General features: G+C 48.5%; 1 protein-coding gene across 2 annotated transcripts in view; it reads left to right on the top strand.

Moving 5' to 3' along the window:
- Window positions 1–26,495, top strand: part of WHRN (whirlin) — an 86,251-nt gene that overhangs the window by 32,953 nt on the left and 26,803 nt on the right. For both annotated transcript variants that reach the window (XM_065947449.1, XM_065947448.1), the window contains exon 3: window positions 1,772–1,897. In XM_065947449.1, coding sequence (XP_065803521.1) covers window positions 1,772–1,897 — 126 coding nt within the window. The remainder of the gene's footprint in view (window positions 1–1,771; window positions 1,898–26,495) is intronic.

The raw sequence follows: 26,495 nt of genomic DNA, 5'->3' as shown, positions 1-26,495 counted from the left end.
AAGCAGATACCCTGCTGTGGATAGGTCTGTTATTATAGTCCTGTGATGGAGACTCCGTTTTATTCCCATGTGAAGGATTTGTGGGGAAGTGACCGGCAAGCCGTGGGGTTAGTTTTCAGCTTTAGTATTCAAAGGGGGAGCACAGCCACCTATGTGCTCCCAGGTTCCTTTCTGCTCTCTCCCCCCACAATCCTCGTGGTCAGTTTGGACTTGAGTCTGTCTTCTCCAGCACCTCCCCGACCCCCCCCCCCCCACCAGTAGGGGACTGGCTATGTGACCCTGGGCAAGCTACCTCCCCCCTGATCTCCAGAGGGGCGGATTGAAGAATGAAGTGAGATAATAGATGTAAGGGATGCCTGACGGCTGGTACAGAGCCCCTGATAGCGGTCAGATGAATGACTTTTCAGAAAGAGATAGCGAGTTGCATGGCTTCCCTCACTGACTCCGTGACATTTGCCCTCCGTGCTGCCTGCCGCGACCTCCACCCCTCCCTCTCCTGTGGGCAGTCACACGGTGCTCTCTTTGGCTCCCTTACATGCCGCTGGCTCTTAACTTGTGTCGGGGTGTTTTCTGTCACTTTGGGAGGTAGGTTTTCAGCTGTTTTGTTTCTCTGGTGGCTCAGACAGTAAAGAATCTGCCTGCAATGCGGGAGACCTGGGTTCAATCCCTGGGTCAGGAAGATCCCCTGGAGAAGGGAATAGCAACCCACTCCAGTATTCCTGCCTGGAGCATCCCATGGACAGCGGAGCCTAGCAGGCTACAGTCCATGGGGTTGCAAAGAGTCAGACATGACTGAGCAACTAGCACTTTCAACTGTTTGGCCATTTCTTTTTATAAGTTCCCCTCCAGGCCCAAGCACATGTAACCTTCATGTTCCTGCAGGCTCCTTCATGGATACTGAGGCTTCTGCGCCAGCCTCTTGCCACACCCTCCTCAATCTCTCCCACCACCCCCAGCGCTCCCTGCTTCAGCCACCATGCGTCCCTTCCCCGGCTCTCCGTGAAGGATGTCACTTTTCCAGGAAGCTCCCCTCCATCCACCCCCCCTCATCTGCAGGCAGGGCCATTGCTCCTTCTCTGAACCCACATGGCCCCAGGTCACCCCATCCGGCTCTGACCGCACGGCACTGTGATCTCTCTGCCCCTCAGGACTTGGCGCTCTGGGGGGCAGACCTGTGTCTGGGTCATCTCCACGTCCCTGGCCTGGCGCTGGGTCTGCCCTTGGTGGGCAGTCCCCGTGTTTGTGAAATGAAGGGCTGCTGAAGTGACACCATGGATGGCAGAGCAGGATACCCCCAGGGAGGCAGGAGACCAGGCCCCTGGGAGGCGGGGGCCCCCCGGGTGGGCAGGGGTGCGCCCCAACCCTGGACTCAGCCTGGATCCTCGGATCAGAGGACGGGAGGTGGGGGCGCTGGGTGGAGGCCTTGGGCCTGACACGCACTCCTTGACTGAAGGGTGTGAAGTCGAGGGCGGCCAGTGGGGGCCGAGAGAGTCCGCGGGCCCCATGGTGTGAGGAGCCCTGGGGTGCCGATACCTGGGGGTCCCGAGAGGTCATTTGCTCAGGCCTTCCCTCTACTGCACGTGTACCTGTGGCCCGGGATGGGAGGGGCTTCCCCGCGTCACTCAGTGAGTCGGGGCCGAGCTGGGCGGGAACCGGAACGCTCCAGGGCGCCTTGCAAGCCCTTCAGATCCGGGAGGGGTCTGCAGGCCGCCGCCCCCCGAGTGCCCGCTGCCCTCCAGGCCCCCGACGCGGTCTCCTCTCCCTCCTGCAGGTGAACCTGCTGCTGGGGAACGGCCGGTCCCTGGGCCTCACCATCCGCGGGGGAGCGGAGTACGGCCTGGGCATTTACGTCACCGGCGTGGACCCGGGCTCCGAAGCGGAAAGCAGCGGCCTCAAGGTGAGAGGCCCCCGACTCCAGGGAGAGGGATGCGGCGCCCGGCTGCAGGTCGGGGAGACAGGGAGGGGAGGTTCCTGCGTGTGGACCTCTGGGCAGCTGATTGCAATGGGACGCCCAGCAGAGCGGTCAGCACCCCGCCTTAAGGACCTGTCCCTGGCTCCAGGACTCCTTCACAGCTCGCAGCTCAGGACACCTCACCCCCTCCTACTCCCATGCCCCGAGTTCTCCTAGCGATCCTCCCACAGGGCAGCCTCCCACACGCTGCGGGCAGCGGGCCAGCCTGAGCTCTTCGAGGCTGCTGTTTTGCAAACACCGCTGACGGCCGGTGACGGCCCCGACTTCGGGGCTTATTGTGGTACCTGGAGAGGGAAGGGGAGAGGCGGCTGTGGGCTGGGATGGGGCTGCATCGGGCAGCTTCAGGCCTGGCATTTGATCCAGGGCAACCAGCAATTAGCTCTCATTTTGAAGAGGGCCAGCTGAGTGCCTGGCATTCGTCCTTGATGTCACACATGTCATCTCCCTGAACCTCATCCTGCCCTGTGGGGTGGGATGTTCTTACCCACCTTGTCCAGTTGGGGAAACTGAGGCTGTAGAGGTTAAACAGACTTGTCCAAGGTCATGCAGCCAATGGCGTGCAGAGCAGGGTTTGAGCCCAGAGGCCTTAGCTCCAAAGTCCATGGACTTAACCGCTACACTGTATCCCCCGCTGGGGAGGGCCAGGAACTGCCCCGGGCTTTGGAGGGGGTACAGTGGGTAAGGCAGAGACTGTGTTACACTGGACCCCAGACACAGATCCCTTAGATAAATAGCAGCATGCTGTGGCTAAATCCTGTGGCCAGAAGTGCTGTGGCACCTCTGCAGTGACCCTGGGTACAGGTGGCATTTGAGCCAAGTCCAGTGGACGAGAGGCTATGAGTGAAGGGGCTTTCTGATTGAAGGAGCCACGTGGTTTGACCATGGGTGACCGGATGGATGACCAGCCACGTGTGAGGCTGGGGAGGAAGGCAGGAGATGAGACTGTGTCTTCGTCACGAAAGGCCTGAGTGCTCTACTGACCCGGGGAAGCTGGTTCTCCATGTGGATGAGAAGGGTCAGGGCGGATCAGAGTGGTGGTCAGGAGACTGCCCCTGCCCCCTCCGCCTGACGTGGCGCAGGGGATTCTCTTAGGAAACACATGATATGAGACAAGCTCTGGGTCTGGAGTCCGGATCCCAGCTTTGCTGCTTTCGTTGTCGTAGCCTTGTGACCTTGGAGAATGCTTCCACCTCACCGTTTCCCTTCCCTTTCCTAGATAATGATAATGTACAGCATCTCTTTCTCAGAAAAAAATGAGGCATACCCTCAATGACATTAATGATAAAGGTTAAAATTATTGTGTGTCTGTGTTATGGACTGAATGTGTTCCTCCCAAATTCATCCCTTGAAACTCTAACTCCCAAAGTGATGATACTAGGAGGTGAAGTCTTTGGAAGGTGGTCAGGTTATAAAGGTGTAGCCCCATTAATGGATTTAGAGCAGCATTGACATATATATGCTATCATACCTAAAAAGCAGAGACATTACTTTGCCGACAAAGGTCCGTCTAGTCAAAGCTATGGTTTTTCCAGTAGTCATGTGTGGATGTGAGAGTTGGACTATAAAGAAAGCTGAGCACCGAAGAATTGATGCTTTTGAATTGTGGTGTTGGAGAGGACTAAGTTGAACTGATGTGTAAAATAGGTGGCTAGTGGGAAGCTGCTGTATAGTGTAGGAAACTCAGCTTAGTGCTTTAGGACGACCTAGAGGGATGGGAAGCATGTGGGTGGGAAGGAGGTTCAAGAGGGAGGGATACATGTATGCATATAGTGGATTCATGTTGTTGTACAACAGAAACTAACACAATATCATAAAGCAATTATTTGTTGTTGTTCAGTCGCTCAGTCGTGTCCGACTCTTTGCGACCCCATGGACTGCAGCACGGCAGGCTTCCCTGTCCATCATCAACTGGAGCTTGCTCAAACTCATGTCCACTGAGTCAGTGATGCCATCCAACCATCTCATCCTCTGTCGTCCCCTTCTCCTCCTGCCCTCAGTCTTTCCCAGCATCAGTGTCTTTTCCAAGGAGTTGGCTCTTCACATCAGGTGGCCGAAGTATTGGAGCTTCAGCTTCAGCATCAGTCCTTCCAATGAATATTCAGGACTGATTTCCTTTAGGATTTACTGGTTTGATCTCCTTGCAGTCCAAGGAACTCTCAAGAGTCTTCTCTAGCACCACAGTTCAAAAGCATCGATTCTTCAACACTCAGCCTTCTTTATGGTCCAACTCTCTCATGACTGCCATAGCTTTGACTAGACAAACCTTTGTCAGCAAAGTGATGTCTCTGCTTTTGAATATGCTGTCTAGGTTTGTCATAGCTTTTGTTCCAAGGAGCAAGCATCTTTTAGTTTCGTGGTTGCAGTCACCATCTCTGGGCCTTGGCTTCCCAGCTTGGGCCATGGGCAGTTGAACAGTTGGGCAGGCAGATCTCTGGGACTTTCTCTGGCCGGAGAGCACCAGTGGCTCTCCAGGCACAGGACCGTGATCTATTCTCCTTCACCTGTAGGCTCCTGTGCCCACAGAGAGATGCCAAAGTAGGGGACCTGCTGGCAGATTCTTTGGCAGGAAGGAAGGAGGTAGGCATTAAGCAGGAAGTGGGTACCCCTGGCTGCCCTTCCTTCGCTTCCCTCTGTGTGATCAGCACACGTACACTGGGGACTCCTGCATGCCAGACACCGTACTTGCCCTGTGGTTTCTGAACTGAGCAAGACAGACGCAGTCCCTGCCCTCCGAGAGCTTATTTTCTAGTGGGAAGACAAGGGGAAGGGGGAATAAGTTTCACGACTGTGTATTTAATTGCAATAAATACCAAGATGTGATAAATACCAAGATGGTGAAGCACATGGAACTCTGAGTGTCTGGGGGTAGATATCCAGGAAGACTTCCTGGAGAAAGAAACATTTCAGTGGAAATTTGAAAGGAGGAAATGAACTATGTGAAGGAGGGAAGGAGAATTTCGGGCAGAAAGGACAGCAAACGCTGAGTCCTTGAAGTGGAAAGAAGTGTTCTAGGATGCAAAGGAAGACTGGTGTTGGATGAATGCAAAAAGACAGGCAGGGAGAAGATGCCAGACCATGCTGAGGAGGCAAGTAGCCAGATCACACAGGTCATATAATGCACCCAAGACTGCAGCTGTAAAAAGATGATGCTCAAGATCTTCAGTTATTACTGTGGAAGGATGTCCGCGGTGTGTTATTAGATGGAAAACAGGCTGCTAAACCATGTGTCTAGCAGGATCTCATGCATATTGTATATGTATGCAAAAATATATCCAGAGAACCACCTACAGCAACACGTACCAAGATGTCAATAGTGTTTATCCTGAGGTGATAAGATTATGGATGATTTTCATTTTATTCTTTACATCCTTACACAGTGTCTGAATGGAGCAAATGCTACTTTTATAATCATGGAAACAGCAACAGTAAAGTGATTTCCATTTTGAAACAAAAGGCAGAAGAAAAATATTCCATAGAAGTTTTTCAGTTACTTTCGTCTGCTTCTCAGTTGCAGGCAATCAGAATCTTTATTTGCTCCTGAAATGCCTCCCTTCAGTAAAGGCCCTTCCATCTTCCATCCCCACTGTAGTAAGACATTTTATCAGTATAGTCCCTGCCACTATTGGACTTTCCCCTCCCAGGGCCCTCGCGTATGCTAACACCTGCCTACACTCACTCAGGCATCCAGGACTGATTAATTCTGTTTATTGCCAGTGCACTTTCCATGTAATTAAGCATATTGAAATGGAATAAAGGGGCTTGGCTGTGTGGGTGGTGGAGCCAAGAACAAGCTTTATTGTAAATGGGACTCCGTGCCACTGTGCAGAGCCTTCCTGGGGCGATGGTGCACCTTGCGCCTGGCTTCCAGCCGCTCGCTTAGCTCCGGAGGGGCCCTGTGAGTCCAGCGAACACTGCTGGGAGGAGAGCTCAGAGGAGGAGGCCCTGCCCTTGCCAGCGTTCACCCAGGGGGCGGCCGCCTGGGACTTAGAACTGTCCCGCCCTCCCGGCAGGGGTGACTCCTGCCTCGGCATTTACCTTTAGGCCTCTCTTATGCCTTTACACCTGCCCCCAGCAAACCCCACCAGAGAAGGGACCATAAAAGCTTGTTTGTTCCTTTAAGGACAGCTAGAGTTGACTGGCATCTAATAATAATAATAATGGTAGCTGTTGCTGTTTATTAACCAGTTATTATGAACCAGGCATTGTGCTAAACACTTTAGATACACGCTTATTTAATCCTCCCAGTAGCCCTTTGGTAGATGGCATTTAATAAGTGGGCACTTCATACATGCGTCACTGAGGCTCAGAGAGGCGTAGTACCTCGCTTGGGCTCACATGGGGATCCAGCCCTAGCCCTTCAGGCCCTCCAAAGTCCATGGACTTTGCTCCACCACCTCCCTAGGACCCTGGATTGGTCAAATATCAAAAGAATGCAGAAAGAGGAAACAAAGGCCATTTAGTCTTCTTGTGAATCACTGAGCTTCCAAAACTCAGGGTGCTTGTCCCTGATCCTGCCAGGCGCCATGGCCTTCACCCTTGAGGTCACCCCAGGGTGGAAGACCCATTTGGTTTCTGCCAATGGGAGCCAGGCTTCCATCCTGGCTGGGGTTTTTGGGGGGCAGGAACTCTGTTCCCATGAACGCCCCACTCTTGGGATCACCACTGTGCAGCTTGTGGCCTTGGGGCTGGCCATGGAGCGTCTGCTGCTGATTTGGAGTCTCAGTGACTGTGGGGATGAACCACTATTTGCAGATCTGTCGTGTCTGCTGTGTGTCAGCTGGGTTGGGCTGACCTCTCTGTGAACTGGCTTTTACCAGGGTCTGTTCTCCTGACTGGTCCTTTCTGGTCTGAGCCTGGGATGGCATCCTTCATGGAGCACTCACCCAGGAGCTGGTGATCTCCACATGTCAGCCCTGACCCTTACTGCAACTCTGTGAGATAGGAACTTATAATCCCATCATAATTTGGGTTTATTTATAATGACTTCCCAGGTGGCTCATGGGTGAAGAATTCGCCTGCCAATGTAGGAGACTCGGGTTCGAGCCCTGGGCCAGATAGACCCCCTGGAGGAGGAAATGGCAACCCACTCCAGTGTTCTTGCTCGGAAAATTCCATAGACAGAGGAGGCTGGTGGGCTACAGTCCATGGGATCACACAGAGTCAGACAGGACTGAACAACTGAGCACACAGACGTTGATGACTGTCTCTCCTCTGAGATCCCAGCAGCGTGGAGCAGAGACTGGGTGTTCTTCACACACTGTCCAGACAGTGCCTGGCACACAGTGGATGTCTTGAATGAAGGAGAGGGTGGCTACAGCTGAAGGCCCCAGGCCAGGTCTTTTTGACTCCAAAGCTCCAGTCTTGACCACTGCTTCATGTGCATCCTGGTCTGAACACAGCACAGAGCTGGATTTTTGTTGAGGAATGAATTCTGCTAAGAGGTGTTAGTGGTTTTTATAACTGCCTGGGATGGACCTGAGCAGTCAGACCCTTTCCCTTAGAGACACATGCCTTCAGGATGAAAAAGCTGAATAGCACCATGGCCCACAGTGAGGTTTGCTCATCAAAGGTACCGATGGACATTCAGGACCACCTTCAGCTCTTCCCTGATGGAGGGCAGGTGGTGGCAGGAACGCATATGTATGCATAGATCTCAGCCTCCAAGCCTCCCATTTCCCACCTGGGGAGACTGAAGACCAGAGGGAGGGGAAGGACTGGCTGAAGATCATGGAGAAGTAGGTCCAGGTGTCCGAATCCCCAGCACAGAGCCCTGGATAGAGCCTCTTCGTCATCAGGCAGCTCGACTTTGCCTGCCGACTCTGTCTCCACGAGTCCCTGAAACAGTCCTGCTGGGAGACAGTGAGGCTGGCGTCCTCTCCAAGGATGCAGTCTGTGTATTCTCAGTGGGGAAAAGGGTGTGGCTGCTACATAATACTTATTTAGTAAAGATATTTTTTAAGTATTTTTATTTGTGATTATGACTGATTTTATAGCAGCCCTAATGAAGATGACAAAAATTACCTCTTAATATTTCTAACAGTAAGAAAAAACCTTAGATAATAAGGGTGTGCTACAAGCAACTCTCTGCCTGTAAATTCTACAACTTAGATGAATGAACCAATTTCTTGAAAGATACAAACCAGTAACTCTCAAGAAAGAAAAATAGATAACCTGAAAATTCTATATGTGTGTCAAAGAAACTGAATTTGTAGTTAAAAACCATCCAAAAAAAGAAAAAAGAAAACTCAAGCCCAGATACTTTCGCTAATGATCTCTTAAAAATAGTTAAGGAAGAACTATTACACCATCTCTGAAAATAAAAAGTGAGGGAATACTTCGCAACTCATTTTATGAAACCAGTATTATATAACAGCAAGAACAACCACATTTCAGGAAAAGAAAATTACAGATCACTATTCTTCATGAACTTAGATGTGAAAACCCCCAACGAAACTTAACAACCCCAACAATCTATTAAAAATATATATACCATGACCAAATGAGTTTTATCCAAGGAACGCAAGGCTAGTTCGACATTTGAAAATTAGTGTTACTGAGAAAAACCATGTAATCAGAAAAGGCATTTAACAGTATACAATATTCACCATGCCCCTGGAGGAGGTCATGGCAACCCACTCCAGTATTCTTGCCTGGAGAATCCCCATGGACAGAGGAGCCTGGCGGGCTACTGTCCTTGGGATCACAAAGAGTCGGACACAACTGAGTGTCTAAGCACAGCACAATATCCATTTATGATTTTTAAAAATGCTAATTAAATTAGGAGTCAAAAGAAACTTCCTTAACCTGATGAGGAGCATCTTCACAAAGCAATAGATAACATATTTAATGGTGAACACTATACAGTTTCTTCTAAGGTTGAAATAAGGCAAAAATATCTTCCCTCACCACTCCTATTAAGTATCATACTAGAAGTTGTAGTCAGTGCAAGAAGTCTATAGAAAGAAGGAAAAAGCATACATATCTGAAAAGAAGAAATAAAACTCTATTTACAGAGACTACTTATCTGCATAGAAAATTCCAAAGAATCTACAAAATAACTCCGAGAAATAATGAGTTTAGCAGGATGGAGGGACACAAAGTTAGCATACACAAGTCACCTGCATTTCTATATGCTAGCAATGAACAATTGAAATTCAGTATCAATTTAAAAAAAACACAGTTTAGGGTAGAAATAAATAATAAAATATGTGCAGTTATTTGTATGCTGAAAACTCCGAAAAAGACCTAAATAAATGGGTATATACTGTGTTCATGGATACAAAGACTCAATATTATTAAGATGCCAGGTCTCCTAAGTTTGATCTTGATTCAACACAACCCCAATTGCAATCCCAGCGGGAATTTTTATAAATATTTGCACACTGACTGTAAATTTTGTGATGGAAAGGCAGAGAAACTAGAGGAGCTAAAATAATCCTGAAACCGAAGAGCACTGTTAGAGGACTTACTCCCTGATTTCAAGACTTACGATAAAACTACAATAAACAAGATGGTGCAGTGTCAGTGGAAGGACAGATATGTAGATGAGTGGAGTGGAGTAGAGCGTTCAGAAATAAACCCCTCTCTACATACTTAACCGGTGATTGGCAAAAGTGAAAAGGTGATTCAATGGAGAAAGAAAGGACGGTTCTTTCAACATGGTGCTGGAACAGTTGGACATTTACATGCCAACAAATGAGCCTCAGCTTCAGCCTCAACCTCACACCTTCTGTGAAAATGAACTCAAAATACATCATAACCCTAAAGGTAAGATAAACACCCCCCTGCTGCTACAGGAACACATAGGAGAAAATCTGTGTGACCTTGCATTAGGCAAAGAGTTTTTAGAGGTGACGCCAAAAGCGTGGCCCATAAAAGAAAAAAGCTGACAAAATGGGCTTTATGAAAGTTAAAAACGTTGCTCTGCAAAAGACACACTTTTCAGAGAATGAACAGACACACCACAGACTTGGAGAAGTCAGTATTTTCTAATTACATTTCTGACAAAGGACTTGTATTGAGATTGTATAAAGAACTCTCAAAATGGGCAGAAAACCTGGGAAATGGTTTTGTATGGAAAATTGGTTGCGTGTAGTGATGGACACATGAATCTGTGCACTTGTCAAAGCCCATAGAACTGTACAGAGTGAACGTTGCTATATATAAAATTTTTAAAAACTCATCCTGGTTGTTGGGGGATAGATGGAGTGCTGCAGACTGAGACAAATGAAGACAGAGGAATCTAACTGTATTACAGATGATTCCTGGAGCCTCGCTGAAAGGGAGTGAAGAAGGAGGAGGCTGACCTAAGTGATTTTGAGAAACATCCTTTGGACTGATACTATAAGGCAGACAAGAAAAACTGCCCTCAGACACTGTATTCCAGCTGGCAGATTTCTTTGCCTCGAAGGGGAATGGATTAGGAATTCTGAAACCACTTCATTTGTACAGGCTGAAAAAATAAGTCCATTTTAGATAATGAGAACCAGGTTCTTACTCTCAAAGAAAGTCACAGGGAAGGAAAAGGTTGCGAATAGAATAAACCCTGTGGTGCTGGACTCATCAGAGATATCAATGTGGACTCATTCACAAACAAGAAAAAAATCTGTGTATGTATATACACAGATAAATAGATGCAGAGATCAGTACAGCTGTGTATGTATGCATGAGTTAGTACATGTACATATAAATACTTACTCAATCCACTGATGGTGATTGTACCCAATAAAAATGGGTACAACTAGTACTGAGATCTTAGTTTCTAAATACGATCCTCCAAATGAAAGGAATCAGGGCTCTTTGCAGGAATCACTGATTCCAGGTCTAGGGCAGAGGACCCTGGGGCATCTTTTAGGACTGGAAAATAAAGATGTACTACCGAATCAATCAATCAGCCTATCATATGCGTACAGAGTCAGCCTGAAAGAGCACCCATGGCCAAAGGAGAAGTAAATCTCCAGGGATCCATACTAAGGTAATTACATAAAGAACAGGATACATAAATCAATGGGGGAGAAGGAACAACTCTTGCTTAAAGAAACATTGCCATGAAAAAGCATAGAAGAAATAAAGGAAGAGAAAATCACAGTTAGAGCATTATATTACATTGCTGTAGGCAAGGTGCACCAAAGGATGCTAAATAGCAGAAACAGGATGTTTTGCATAATTTCAAGGTGCCTCTATCCATATATTCTGTAATAATAAAGGGGGAAATTGTTAAGTTCCCAGTGGAGAGTCCTGGCAGATACCAAGTTAGCCAAGTGTAATGAGTATTAAGAAAAAAATCTTAACTGTTTTCTAATTGTAAATGTAGCACTTGCTGGTTGAGGAGAAGTCCGATCACACACAGGCAGACTCGGGTTTGCAGTGACCGTCCTCCCTGCCCTGCCCCTGACCAGCCCGGGATGTGTCAGCTGTCAGCAGTCGGCACGTCCTTCCAGACCCCTTTCTCCCTGACCTGTTGTGCATACAGTGACTTGGGGGCCCTCGTTCATTCTGTTCCTTTGATGATCCAACCATCGGCTTTTTAGAAAAGTGCTCCCTTTCTCAGTTCAAAACCTTTCATCTCTGATTAATAAGATTTGGACTGAGTTGTTGCCACTTCAGAGTGTCATAGAAGGCCCTCCTCAAAAGTCGAAGCACAAAATGTAGCCAAAAAAAAAAAAAGTGTCTTAGCCATCTTGTGATCATTTTTTATGACTGCGATTTAGTATCTATAGTATTCTCCTGCTGCCAGCTAGAGAGAGACGAAACAAAGGAGAAGTGACAGAATGTCTCCTGAGCGTGTTCATTTTCTCACCTTGAGCGGGGTTTAGAGAGAGACTTGCTGGCTGAGTGGCAGGGAGGGTGGGCAGCCGTGTCCCTCCCCAGGCACCCCAGGGCCCTCAGAGTCGTTCTTGTGGTCAGAGCGCTGTGGGCATTCAGGTGGGCATCAGGTAACTGGTGATCTGGAGGCCAGAATGAGGTGTGTGCGATGCAGAGCCTGGATCTGGGTCCCCTGTGTGCTCTGCGTGGAACTCGTGTTGAATGGGGAGGGTGGGAGTGGGCTACAGAGGGCAGTGAAGACTCCTGGGGCCCCAGGTGATGAGCTGGCTGAGCATCGGTGACAGAAATGGTGACAGCAAGCGTCCGCTGAGTGATCATTGCAGGCTGGCACCCTGCTAAGTGCTTTTTTTATGTTCCATGTTAATGAATCCGTGAACAATTCTTGACATAGACGCTGGACCATTCATTGAAGATGAGCCGACTGAGGCTCAGAGAGGTCATCACTTGCTCAAGATCACACAGCAAGGGAGCGGTGAAACTGGCTGGGGATTGGCTCTAAGGCCTCCCCCGTTAGCCACAAGATTCCAAACCCCTGAGCTTATGTGATGGATAAAACAAGCAGGCTGACGATCCTTGGCAGCCGGGCCCGCCGTCTTCCCTGCTTCTGCTCGGGTTCTCTACCGTCAGCACAGTTGTGACACCTGCTGGGGGTTTCTGCACACTGTGCTTTTGAATTTGGAGCCTGGAGGATTCTCCTGGCCGTTCAGAATATGTTTAAGTGAAAGTGTGGTGGAAATGGCAGAAGGTATGGCAGTGTGAGGGTAGTAATGATAATGATAGGGGAAAATAATAATAGAAGGAAATAAGTTGGGGCGGAGGAGTCATCTACTATTTCTGATTGACAGCAATACTCATAGGAATCATGAGCATCCGGGGAGTGCTCCCTATGTGTCAACCAGAGTGCTCAGTGAAGGCTGCTCCTGCTCTGAGTCATTTCATTCTCCCAGCAACTCTGTGAGGAGGGAGCAGAATCATCCTCATTTTAGAGATGGGCAGCCAAGACCCAGAGAGTTTAAGCAATATGCCCAAGGTCACACAGCTGGTAGGTGGAGACGCTGGGTTGAAAACTCAGGTGGCTCTGGAGCTTAGTCACAGAAATCCAGTTCTCATCGCTTCCTCCCCTCACAGCTCCTACTCTGGCCAGCTCCAGTGGCTCTTACAAGACTTAAGTTCATCCCCTTTGCAAACTGGTTCTCACAGCTGGGCAGCTTGAGCTTACTGCTCCCTGGAGGTGTGTCGTGAGTATGTTTAGTTGCTCAGTTGTATCTGACTCTGCAACCCCATGGACTGCTGTCTGCCAGGCTCCTCTGTCCATTGGATTTTCCAGGCAAGAATACTTGAGTGGGTTGCCATGCCGTCCTCCAGGGGATCTTCTCAACCCAGGGATTGAACCTAGGTCTCCTGCATTGCAGGCGGATTCTTTACCAACTGAGCCTCCAGGGAAGCCCCATAACTTTGGGTTATTTCTCTGTATGTGTGGTGTGTGTGCTCATGTCCACACTCTCCCAGTGATAGTCCTAAAATCTACATAATAGAAACAGCACAAAGGCCCTAGTAGTCACTGACCACTCCCAGCCCAGTCCTGTCTGGGGGCCGGGGCAGGGTGGGGCGGCGAGAATCATCTCGTTTTATCCTCATCGCAACCCCACGCAGAGGTACTGATTGTCATCATCCCCATTTTCTGGATGAAGAGACTAAGGCTCAGTGAGTTTAAACAGCTTGCCCCAAAGTGTGTTCTTAGCTGGTGGAGACTCGGCAATTCAAATGCAGGGCTCTCCAAGGTCACATGTTCACCTCGGCTGCCAACTGGATGAATGTCTCATTTGGTAAGGTGGTTTTTAAAATTGTATGTTGAGAAAGGCTTTGTCCATTTTTCTGTGCCTCCGCATTCGGGGCTTTTTCCACTCCCGAGGGCAGCAGATAATCTCCGTTGTGTATGCCAGCGCCGCTAGTTTAGTGTGGTTGCAAAAGCGCTTGTGCTTGTGTGCTAGCCAGTGGACTGTGCCAGAGAGAGGACTTAGCTAAGGCTCTCGCAGTAGCATCTGCTGTGGGCGGAAGGGGGACCTGGGGCCCGGATGATTGGACGTGCGCCATCTCCGTGTGAGAGCACTGGCCCAGCTCAACTTTTAAGATGATTTAAGTAAGAATTTATGACTAAAGCTGCGCTCTGGCAGGAGAGCATTATTTGGAGAAAGCTAATAATGATGGCTACCGCTTCTCATACCCACTGTGCCAGGCCCTGGAGTCATTGGCAGGCAGTGGCACGTGGTGGTTAAATGCACACATTTTGGAGTCAGAATTGCTAGCTGTATCTCCCTGGACTCAGTTTCCCCATCTGTAAAACTGGGAAAAGAGTACCTTTCGGAACTTGTGAAGATGTAGCCAGAGAATCTCTATAGAAGCACTTAATACAGATAAAAGTATTCAAAATGTGCTGGCTTAAAAAAAAGAAAAAAAGGTCTGTCTGGTTTCAGTATAAGACTGTTTAATGTAAATAGCATTGATTCTGTTGATGGATGAGAAAATGAGATTCAGAAAGTGGAAGTGACTTGCCCAAGGTCGTATGTCCAGAAGGGGCCAGCCAAGGTCACCGGCCTGGCTCTCAGATCTAACGCCCATCCGTGGCGTTTCCACTGTGGGGCCTGTCCCCCTGGTGAAGGGTCAGTCTGGTGTTGCTCCTCCAGGATGGAATAAGCTCAGGCTGTTCCCTCAGTTCCTCACTGACCTGGCAGCCCTGGCCCCGCACGGAGCCTGCTTGCGAGGAATCGTGGCAGAGCAGCCCCTGCCCCCCGCAATTTCAGCAGAAGGTGGGATCACACTTTCACATCACTGCCGAGCTCCCCCTTAGAAGACTGGCCGTCCCTCCTTTCCAGAGCCCCTCTCTGGAGCAGGGCCTTCTGTGTCCCTGGGAGCTGCCCCTCTCTGGGGTGGAGTGGCCACCTCTCTCTCCTGACCACGAGTCCATGAGCCCTGAACTTCCGAAATGGCATCTTGCTTCCCTTCCAAGGACTGTGGGAGAGGAGTTGTGCTTTCCATAGATTCCAGGTTCTCTAAAAGCAATTTTTAAAAAATAATGACACCTGTACCTCCACCACCTGCGTCTTAGGTCCTATATTGTCAGGATGCAATGAGCTAGTGCCATAAAGTCCAGTACCCAGCACAGGAAAAGCCCTCCCCAAACGATGGCTCTGGTTGTGTGAGTGATCATCAGTATCCACACGAGCGTGTGTGCTGGTGGGCGAGACTGGTCCCTGATGGCATCTGAAACTCTCCGGTAGCTGATGAACCTGCCCTGGTGATGAACAGCTTTCCGAGAAGCCGGAAGATGGTTTCTTTCCTGAGAATCCCAGCACGGGCAGGGTCTGGTTTAAGCCTCTCCCCACTCCCCCCACCCCCTGACTTGCCCTAACCCCTGCCGGCTGGACCACATTCTCAGTCCTTCCATAGGTGTTCTCTTAGCCGCGTTTGTGAACTGGCCCCTGAGTGGAGGTTCAGTAAATTGCAAGTGTTCAAGTTGCTTAGTCCTGCCTCCTGACTTTTAAAGGGGCCCCTGCCAGGGTAGTGATTGCTGCCAGGCAGGCTACGGCCAAAAAGAGTGACACTTAGTTTCTACAGGGAGGCCACTTGGAGCAGGAGCCCAGCTGTCATTTGCCCCGGTCACAGGAAAAGCGACAGCATTCATTCAGGCTCCCACGGCCCTGTGGACGATGCTGTCCACAGGAGAGAGACGGTCAGCAGGGGCTGGCTTTCCTTCTCATCCTTCATCCCGAGTGGCCAGGGGAAGAGCCTGAGACGCTGGGTGGCCTCTGACCAGCGCAGGGGGCTCATCAGCTGCCCTCTGGCTCCACCTATGGCCGTGCCAAGTTCAGTGCCTGCGTATTGAGGATGTGTGGGCTTCCCCGGTGGCTCAGTGGTAAAGAATCTGCCTGCCAGTGGAGGAGATGCAGGTTCGCTCCCTGGGTCGGGCAGATCCCCTGGAGAAGGAAATGGCAACCCACTCCAGTATTCTTGCCTGGAAAATCCCATGGACAGAGGAGCCTGGAGGGCTACAGTCCATGGGGTCACAAAGAGTCAGACATCACGACTTAGCAGCTAAAGGACAATCCAGGATGTGCATGGGTTGCTGGATCTAAGGTCAGCCTGTTCTCCCTTTTTGCAGGGGAAACAGTGATCAGTGAGCGTTTCCGCCGCATTTCCCTGCTGTGGGATAGGGCGCACACGCTTTGAGAGAGGTCAGTAAACACGGCTGGGCGGTGCTTCAGGCACTTGACCATGCATACGAATAGTCAGGGACCTTGTCAAGTGCAGATAATGATTCCACAAGTGCTATTAATACCATTATTATGGCTGCATAACAACTCCCAAACCGAGATGTATGCAATAGCCCCGGATTCCACTCTGCCTTGCTGTGGGTCCACCAAGTCAAGAAGTGGACGGGGCAAAGCAGGACGGCTGGTCTCGGCTCCATGACCCTTTAGGCTGCAGCTGGAGCCGCTGGGAGGCTCGTTTTGTCTTGTGTCTGGAGGTTGACATTGGGCGCTGGCTAGGGCCATCTTCTCACAGAGCTAGTTCAGGCTTCTTCTAAGCATGGCAGCTTAGAAGGGGATTCTGAAGTCATGGGTCCCAGAGAGAGCCAGGTAGAGTTGTATTCTTTCTATGACCCAGCCTCAGGAGGAAAAGAGGACAACAGAGGATGAGATGGTTGGATGGCATCACTGACTCAATGGACATGAGATTTGCCTATTTGGGGCATTTCATATGAGTGAATCGTAGAATATGTGGCCTTGGTGTCTGGCTCCTTTCACTTGGCATAGTGTTGTAACATGTATCAGTAAATTCCTTTTTATAGTGAAATATTCTGCTGTGTGGCTATACCATGCTTTGTTTGTCCATTTGTGAGTTGATACACGTGCGGGTCGTCTCCATCTGTTAGCACCTTGATGTAGCTTCTTTTATCCCTTCCTCCATACACTTTTACATGATTGATATTATACCATATATACTGTTTTGCATCCCACATTTTCACTTGTATTTTTCCATGTAATTAAAAACTTCTCAGGAGTGCAGTTTGTAAGAGCTGCATGATAATACTCCATCTTCTGGCTAAATTATAATTTACCTAACCATTCCCTTGAAGTCAGGCATTTAGTTGTTTCCAGTTGAAATAATGTTTTAAAAGGAGCATCGATTGAGAAAAACCTCCAAGAATCCCTCCAGAAGAGCTTAGATCATCTCTCAGCCCATCAGGGCCAGCAAGCTGCTGAGCCCAGCGGGGGACAGGAATGACTTATCCCAAATTACCAGGAGACAAAGATTGGACTGGCTGGTATAGAAAAGATTCTTCTCTAGGGGGGTACAGCAGATCTGCCAAGGGTCCAAGCCTGTTCTTCCCCAAGTTGCCAAATGTCGAGGGAGATGTTAGCGTTATATCATGTCTCCCAGCAAATCTTTACATTTCTTTTTGGAATATTTTTTCTTTAGCCTCAATAATATAGTCTTCACATGCAATCCAGAGAGCACAGAACATTCCTAAAGGGCTTGAAATTAAAATTGCTTGGAATTCACCACGCAGAGGCAGCTCCTGTGAACATTTTGGCATACTCCCTCCCAGTTTGTTTAACACAGTGGAAGACACGTTAGATGGGCAATTTTAAGATATCATTTAAAAACCTGAATTTGAAAGTAAAGCATGTCTACTGTAGAAAACATAGGAAGATCTACCTTAAAGGGAAAACTCAAGTAATAGTTGTGGTGTCTGTCCTTCCCGAGTGTTATGCTTACAGGTAATTTGCTGTGGTTCTTTCTGGATAGCCACGAGTGCCACCAGGTTTTGAGCATGAGTGCCTACCCATGTGGTAGGCAAAGGTCCAACATAGGACCTTTTGCTGAAAACGAAGCTCTCTATAGTCCAATCTATGGTTTTTCCAGTAGTCATGTATGGATGTTGAGAGTTGGACTATAAAGAAGGCTGAGTACTGAAGAATTGGTGCTTTTGAACTGTGGTGTTGGAGAAGATTCTTGAGAGTCCCTTGGACTGCAAGGAGATCAAACCAATCAATCCTAAAAGAAATCAGTTCTGAATTCATTGGAAGGACTGATACTAACGCTGAAGCTTCAATACTTTGGGCACCTGAGGCAAAGAGCCAACTCATTAGAAAAGACCCTGATGCTGAGAAAGATTGAAGGCAGGAGGAGAAGCGGGTGACAGAGGAAGAGATGGTTGGATGGTATGACCAACTCAACGGACATGAGTTTGAGCAAGCTCCGGGAGATGGTGAAGGACAGGGAAGCCTGGTGTGCTGCAGTCCATGGGGTTGCAAAGACTCAGACATGACTCAGCGACTGAACAACATATGGTAGGCAGGATGGTGAGTTCCAAAGAGGTCTACATCCTATTCCCCAGGATCTGTGAATATGTTAGGTTCTATAACAAAGGGGTGTTAAAATTACAGATGGAATGAAGGTTGCTAATCAGCTGACTTTGACATGGGGAGAGTTCTAGATTATCCAGAGGGGGCCCAGTGTAATCACAAGAGACCCTAATATAAGAACCAGAAAGATGGCTCTATCAGAAGGATTTGGGCTGAAGATACCAGCATCTTTATTGATTTAATTTTACTTTTTGAGTAACAAAAGCATCAAAATTTTACCAAGAAAGCATATTCAGAGTATTAGTTCTCCCTCACATCCCTTCTACCCACCACCGCCCCGCCCCGCCACTCCTTGCAAGACAACTAAATGAGCTAGTTTCTGACTTATTTCTGTTTCTTTTTGTAAGAATAAGCAAGGACATGTATACACTCTTTTGCCTTTCTTATATAGCAGGTAGTGTGCAATAGATATTCCTTTTCATTTAGTTTATAAAATTTTAGTATCCTGGAAATCACAGAAATCTTCGTCATTTTTTTATACAGCTGTGTAGTACTCCATTTCTGACTTTGCTGTTCTTTAATTCAGCTGCTGTCCTCTGAGCACTTAGACTGCTTTCAGTATTTTATAGCTGCAAACAATGATGCAATGAGTGACTATGCCTATGTATTCTGTCACTTTGGGAAGTGTATCTTCAGGGTAAATTTCTAGAAGTGAGATTTCTGTGTCAACAGGTAAATACAGATAGAGTTTGCTCAATATTGCAAAATCACGTTCACTGTAGAAGTGGACATACGTGTTGTTCCATCCTGAATTCCAACCAGACATGTCCAAGCATGACTGATAGGTGCTGTCCAGTTTTTTTATTGTTTCCAGTCTGATAGGTGAGAAAGTGTGTCTTGATGTAGCTTAATTTGCAATTTTCTTATTATGAGTAAAACTGAACATCTTTTAGTAGGTTTATGGGCCATTTTATGTCTTTTTATAACGTAAAAATGGTTTTGTGGTTGTGTCTTTTATTACCCTTCTGTTGTCAAGATTTTGGATTTTTCCCATAAACTTAAGAATTCTTTATATATCAGGACTTGCTCGCCCTTTATCGGTGATAAATATTACAAATGTTTTCTACTTGACTGTCATTTTCTTTCAACACTGCTTATAGAGTATTTTCCCCCCTACGTCCAAGTTTCTGATTATCATTTAGTTTGGTTACCAATTCTTTCTTCTATTGAATCTGAGTTCTCCTTAGAAAAACTTTTTTAGATATAGAGCAGTTACTTTATCCATTTTTTCTTTGAATACTTGCAAATACATTTTTTCTTTTTAAATCTCTGATCAACATATTGGCCCTGAACTGAGTGTGGATCTGATTTATTCTTGTGTGCTGTATATGATATGGATTCAATCTTATGTCTTTCCAAATGGCTGCGTAGTTAGTTATCCTAACGCTGTGTATTAAAAAGCACATCTTTACCACAGTGATTTGTGATGGCTTCTCTGTCCTATACTGCATTTCTTTGTGTCCTTGGGCTTATTTCCAGCCTGTTCCTCTGTATGTGCATCTGTTTTCTGATGGGTCGGTCCCGCATCATTCATACAGAGGCTTTAGAGCAGGATTTAGTATCTAGTGCTTCAACCTGCAGCAGTTCGATCTCAGGGTTTTCATAACTATTCTTGCAGTTTGATTTTAATTAAAAACTATTATTAAGAAGTCAATAGATTCATATTTAGAGTGATTTTAGGTTAATAAAAAATCAAGCAGAAAATATAGAGTTCTCCTATATCCCTTCTCCCTTCACTCTTTGCACATACAATTTCCTGTTATTATTAACATCTTTCATTAGTGTTCATAAATTGCATTTATTGCATTGATGAGCCACATAATTATTAACTAAAATCCATAGTTTATATTAGGTTTCACCGTGGTATTGTACATTCTATGAGTTTGGACAAATGTATAATGAAATGCACCCTCTATTACAGTATCACATAGGATAGTCTCATCCTCTGTGTTCTGCCTGCTCATCCCTCCCTGCTTCGCCGAACCCCTGGCAACCACTGGTCATTTTACTGTCTCCATAGTTTCACCTTCTCCCGAATGTCATGTAGTTGGAATCATATAATATGTAGTCTTTTCAGATTGGCTTCCTCCACTTAGCAATATACATTGAGGATTCCTCTATGTGCGGTTTTATTTTTCCACAGGAACCTTTGTGTCAGCTTATCTAACAAAAGCTGGTTGGTGTTTTTATGGGGATAATGTTAAATTTTCAAATGAGAGAGAATTGACATCTTAATGATGCTGAATCCTTTCCAACAACAGGACATCTTTTTTTTTTCCTATTTGTTGAGTCATTTTGAGTGTACTGTTTTCTTCACATATGTGTTGCACATTTCTTGTTAAGTTTCTTCCTAAATATTTTCTCTCTTCTGTCACCATTTTAAATGGGATTTCATCTCCTTTTGGAGATGAAGTGTGTGTGTGAAGGCTGTGTTCTTGAACTTGAGAACTTACTGATTCTTACAGGTCTGTGGAGCAGCCCAAAGCAGATGGGAGAACTAGTCCAGGCCAGCTTCACCCTGACTTACCAGGAAGCCTCAGACTCATAACATCTTTCCTCTTTCCATCATCCCAGTTTTCACTCTTCCAAAATGAAGGGCTGGATAGATGTGCACTATTTCCCAGAGTGAAACTCCAGCCAAAAGTAAATTGCGGCTTGTGTTTTTACTTCTTTGCCTTCCCTGTGATTGAAAAAATTGAACATTTCTTTCCCCGCCGCAGTGCACAGAGCTGGTACCCAGCCCCCCTACATAGCCTGGCCTTGTCAAACTAGACCTTTACATAAATGGAAAATGTCTCCCGCCCGTCTGCAGACGCTGGAAGGGGCAAGGGGGCTAGCTTACCTGTTTGTTTATTTGCTTGTCCATTTATTTGATTGCGTATTCACAAGTTCACGGATGCTGTCAGGCCTTGGAAGGGTGCCTCCCGCGTGCCATGCAAGGGGAATGCAGAACTCTGGTCCGGAGCCCAATGCTCACAGACCAGCATGGTCTCAGCCATGCTGAGGACTGTAGGGCTGCTGTTGCAGAAAGTTCTTTTGGGCGGTGCTGGTTCCCAGTGCCTCTGCGTCGTCTGAGTTGAAACGTTGCATAGGCAAATACAAGTCTGGGGCTCAGCCTAGCACTTGGGCTGGGTTCGAATCCTGCTCTGGATTCAAATCCTGATGGGTGTCCTTGAGCAAGTGACTTCACTGCTCTGAGTTTCATGGCCCTGGCTCAGGGCAGGCTATACCCGTCCATGCGTCGAGTGGTGCTTTCCAAGTGTAGAGTCAAGTCGTGCGAAGTAGCTGGCCTAAGCGAGGGGCTCAGGGGTTTTGGTAGCTGTTCTTTCTCCTGAGTTTGACCTTTGCCATTGCTCTGATGTGTTTATTTGGAAGCCAGACTCTCCTGTGAGAAGGACTCAGGAGTGACTTCTCTGCCCTTGCTCTGACATGGACTCAGAGTGTGACCTTGGGCAAGTCCTTTCCTCTCTCTGGGCCTCAGTTTTTCCACTGATGACCTGGGGGCTAGAGCAGGCCTTCTCTGAGGACTGCTCGTGTCCTGAAAGGGAAGCCCGGGTGACATAGTGGTAAAGAATCCACTGCTGATGCGGGATATGCAAGGGTTGGAAAATCCCATGGCAGGCTACAGACCATGGGGTTGCCAAGAGCGGGAAACGACTAAACACAGCACATCTTACATTTAATTTCATGTACTGAAAATGATAAGCAGGGACTGACAACGAATACACTAGGGTGAGAAGGCGGAACCACCAGGAGGTGAGGATGCGCCATCTGCCAATTCCGTCCATGGCGTCTCTGAGTGAGTTCTGCCTTGTGAGAGCCCTAACCCTAACCCTGAACCAGAGAGCGTGTGTGCTGAGCGCACCCAAACGCAGCTCTTACCCCCAGCTTGGTTCTTCCAGGAACCTTCTGAGCGTTTACCTTGATCTCTTTTATTAAATACGGACAAGGTTTACCGACTTCTGAACTGTTGGAAAAAGCTACTGTTGTCTCATTAAAACTGCATTGCTCACTTGTACCAAAAAAAAGAAAACAAGCCCATTAAAGTTTCATACCTGATATGGAAGACCATTAAAGATTCATAATTGCAATAAAACTCTCCAGTGGAATTTGAATTTTCACTGCGGTGATGGTACAATCAGCAGAGTCCTCATTGGAAGCTGCAAAATCCATTTCAATAAAATCTTTGGATGGTGGGGAAGAAGGGCCTGAAGTCAGCTTCCTTTCGGGCCCTGGCCCAGCAAGGGTTCCACCTCTGTGAGTGTCTGGAGAGGGGAGATTCCCGCCCACCCAGCTCAGCACGGAGGTCGAGTTGTGGGCAGATTTCTCCCCTGACTCTCTCTGATGTGGAAGCTTGGCCCTGCTGCCATCCTGCCCTGGGTTCTTTGGGCTCATTTGCTCCCTTCACCAAGCAGGAACAGCTGTGTGCATGGCAGGATGCCCTGAGGTTGAAGATCATATCAGAGGTGGATGGGTAGTCTGTCTTTTCTTCAAGGAGGTGCCAGTACCAGTCAGACCAGAGGCTTGGCAGGCTGGCAGAACGTCAGCCAAATTCCAACTCTTCTCACTCCACTTCCTGACCTCAGTCTGCTCACCTGTAAGATGGGGATGTACGTATGTGCCTCATGGGTGTGGTCAGTACGTGTGAGTGCTGAAATGGAGGGCAGGGCCAGGGAGGAGGCAGGTGGAAAGGCAAGTGGTGTGGCTTTTAAGAGACTCCCAGGAGGCAGAATCGCAAGATTTGGTTGGTGAGTGACCAAGGGGTCCCTTAAGGGTAAACATGGTTTTCAAGAATGCAGCTAACATTTATTGAGCACCTACTGCATCCTGGAGGCTGTGTTACCTGCTTGGTGGTGGTTCATTCCGTGAATATTCACTGGGCACCTTGCCTGTGCCAAGTGCTATTTTAGGTGCTGGGGCTACAATGGAGAGTGCATCAACTCATTTTTAATCCTCAGACGATGAGGTAGGCATTGACGCTTAGCCTGTTTTCCAGAGAAGGTAACTGAGTCACTGAGAGGGTAGGGAAGTCACCCAAGGTCACACAGCTAGGAAGTGGCAGCTGGAATTAGACCCAGAGAACAAGATTCCCGAGTCTGTGTTCAATAACCACACAGCAGATGGCAGCTCATTTAGACGATGTAACACTCTAGTGAGTGGTGGTCTTATTCTTGTTTTGAGGGAAGAAAGGCTTGGAGATGTAACATTATTTTCCCCAGATCTCTTAGGGAGTAACAGGGAACGGCTTACCAAGGCTGGCTCACTCCCAAGCCTGACTTGAGCACTTTCCGCTGCTCCAAGAGCCTCAGACCCAGGGGAAATGAATTCCTGCTTCCCGGTGGTTGGCTGGCCAAGTTCAGGGAAAATCAGTGTCCTGTCCTTGTCAAAGTCCCTTCCTGCTCTCCACAGAGCGTCCTGAACCCGAGCCTGTCACTCGATGGGCTGTGGATGATGGAGGAGTCTTTGCTCTGTCTTAAAATGAAGGGCACTCCCGCGGTCCGCCCTCCGCTCCTCCGTCACTGGTGATGAATAGGACGCCCGTGGTGACAAATAAAGTAAAGCCTCCTTTATTCGTTTATCCTTCCACGTCCTCCCCATCGGCGCCCGTCTGCAAGCTGAGCAATATTAGACACTCGATCACGCTCTCCCTTCTCTCGCGGGTCGTGTCCTGACAGCTCTGGGTGGGTGGGTTTCCTTGGTTAATCAGCCTCAGGGTCTGGGCTTGGCTGTTGCCTCATTCTGTCCCCTGGACAGGTCCCAGTGCTGCTGTCCCGGCAGTCTCCCCATCCGGAGGGGCCCTGGAAGGCCCGACAGTCATTGCCTGCCTCTACCTTTTGCCTTGATTACCACCCCACCCCTCCACCCCCACCCCCGGCCCCCGGCTGTCTAACTCAGAGCTGGCTTTCGTGGGAAGGAGCGGGACATTCCGATGACTAAACACATAGAACTCTTAGCTGGGTTTTGGGTTGGGGGGGTGGGTTGGCTGGAAGGGTGGGCTTTAGGGGACGCGCTAGGTGAAGACCTTTAAACACTCCACCTGTACTTCACATCATACAAACCAAAGAAAAAGGGGAAGTGAGTGGGAAGTAAGCCTGAGAGAAGAGAATAGGGAGGAGGGGTCTCCGCCATCCCTTCCCCATAAACATCTCCTGTGTGCCAGACTCTGCGCGGGGGTTAAAGTGCCTCAGGGTTGAGGGAGAATACAAGAGAGGCTGGGCTCAAAGCCTGGCTCATTGTTCACATGGGACGGTGACCTTGAGCCAGCTGACATGTCGACCTGTCCCTGCCGTTTGGAAAGAAAGGGAATGGAAAGCTCTCGAAAGCCTCTCTCGTGTCAGGTCCCGCTTGCTCCTCAATGACCTGGGGATTGTGAGCAGTCTCGTGTGCCTTGTACAGAGCAGGAGACAGACTCGCAGCGTCCTTGAGCTGTGCAGGGCCACACGGCTGCTGTGTCCTGGCCGCCTGGCTTCAGGACGATGGATATCTTTCGGCTGCACCGCAGGGACAAGACTCCAGAGCCTGCTGGCCTGGGGCTGCTGGGATCAACAGGGGAGACGCTGGATTTATTTGAAAGTGGCTGGTGAACTTTAAATGGCATTGAACATGCAGATGCCTCTTCTGACAGGGCTCGCAGGCCTTGGGAAGCTTTCCAACAAGTAGAAGGAACGAGAGAGAGCTGGACACAGAAACGGATGCCCGGCAACCCAGATGCCGCAAAAGGCTGTCTGGAGACAGCCCCATCTAGAGCCTTGGTTTGGTGACTCAGGCGGTAAAGAATCTGCCTGCAATGTAGGAGACCTGGGCCTGGATCCCTAGGTTGGGAAGATCCCCTGGAAGAGGGCAAGGCACCCCACACCAGTATTCTGGCCTGCAGAATTCCATGGACTATTCTATGGGGTTGCAAAGAGTCAGACACAACTGAGTGACTTTCACTCACTGAGGAAGAAGAAAGATAGGAGAGGAGAGTAAAGAGATGGAAAAGACGGGCTCATGTACCCCCATTAAGTCGGGGTTTCCCGAGAGTGACTCCTGCGTCACGTCCGTTCCCTGGTGGATCGCACACGATCCCCATGCTGACGCACAGACTGGGTAGGGATTTATTCAACAGGCATGTGCTTAGCACAGCAGACCTTTGATTTGCCGGATGTTAACTCTTACAAGGAAGCTGCAGTAACTGTCCACAAGTGATTCACAGGACTGAACAAATGACAGGTGCCCAGCTCAGGGCTAGGGAGGGTAACTGAAGTCTGGAAGCCATAGCCCTAGATCGGCTCACCTCCACCCCACCGAGAAGCACTGCCTCCAGAGGAGACTGATACCCTCAACCCAGCGTTGCCAGATTTAGCTAATCAAAACACATGCCACTATGCAAATCTGAGTTCCGGTTAAACAACGAATACTTGATTTAGTGTACGTAAGTCCCATGCAATATCTGGGACATTCCTCACTGCAAAGGGCCGGGTAGCTGTTTGTGGGATTGAGTTGTTTGCCCCCGCCCACCGGGCCTAGACCTGTAGGGAGGGGCTTGCTCACAAAGGATGCTCACATTTATCTGGTCTCTCAGATGCTACTTCCTTTAATTAAACTGCTGAGATGAAATAAAGTGTGTGGGAAAGATTAAAACTGATTCCCTTAGCTTAACAAAAGCCAGAGCTGTTGAGAGGGATACTTAAGCAAACAGCGCACTTCAGCAGATGAAGAGTACAGCCTGACTCCAGCTCAGAGCTGGGGGCAGAGGGGAGAGGTACAGCCGCTACTCAGGGAAAGCGTGAGGACCCAGAACAGTGGGCCGGAGCGGGCTGGCATCGCACTCCGCTCTCAGCCAGGTCCTAGTGCCTGCCTGAGAAGGTCTTCTTTAACACAGCTTTGCTTCTCAGCATCGGGGAACACCAGCTGAGAGAGAGGCACAGTGGGAAGAGGCAAAATCCACTGTGCATAAGCACTTATTGAGCTCTTACTGTGTGCCAAGCCTCGAATCAGACATCAGGTCTTCCCTTAAGCTCTTTACGAGGAGACCAACTGAGGCTACCTCAGCTTCCCAGGCGGCGCTAGTGGTAACGAACCTGCCAACAGAAGGTGTAAGAGGCGCTGGTTCAATCCCTGGCTTGGGAAGATCCCTGGAGTAGGAAATGGCAACCCACTACAGTATTCTCGCCTGGAGAAGTCCATAGACAGAGGAGCCTGGCAGGCTACAGTCCATGGGGTTGCAAAGAGTCGGACACGACTGAAGTGACTTAGCACACACAAGTTCCCAGGGATTTTTCAAC

The sequence above is a fragment of the Muntiacus reevesi genome, chromosome 10 (assembly GCF_963930625.1).
Source record: "Muntiacus reevesi chromosome 10, mMunRee1.1, whole genome shotgun sequence".
NCBI classification, from domain to species: Eukaryota; Metazoa; Chordata; class Mammalia; order Artiodactyla; family Cervidae; genus Muntiacus; species Muntiacus reevesi.
Note: the sequence above shows the minus strand (reverse complement) of the source record. Positions and strands in the feature narration are given on the sequence as shown.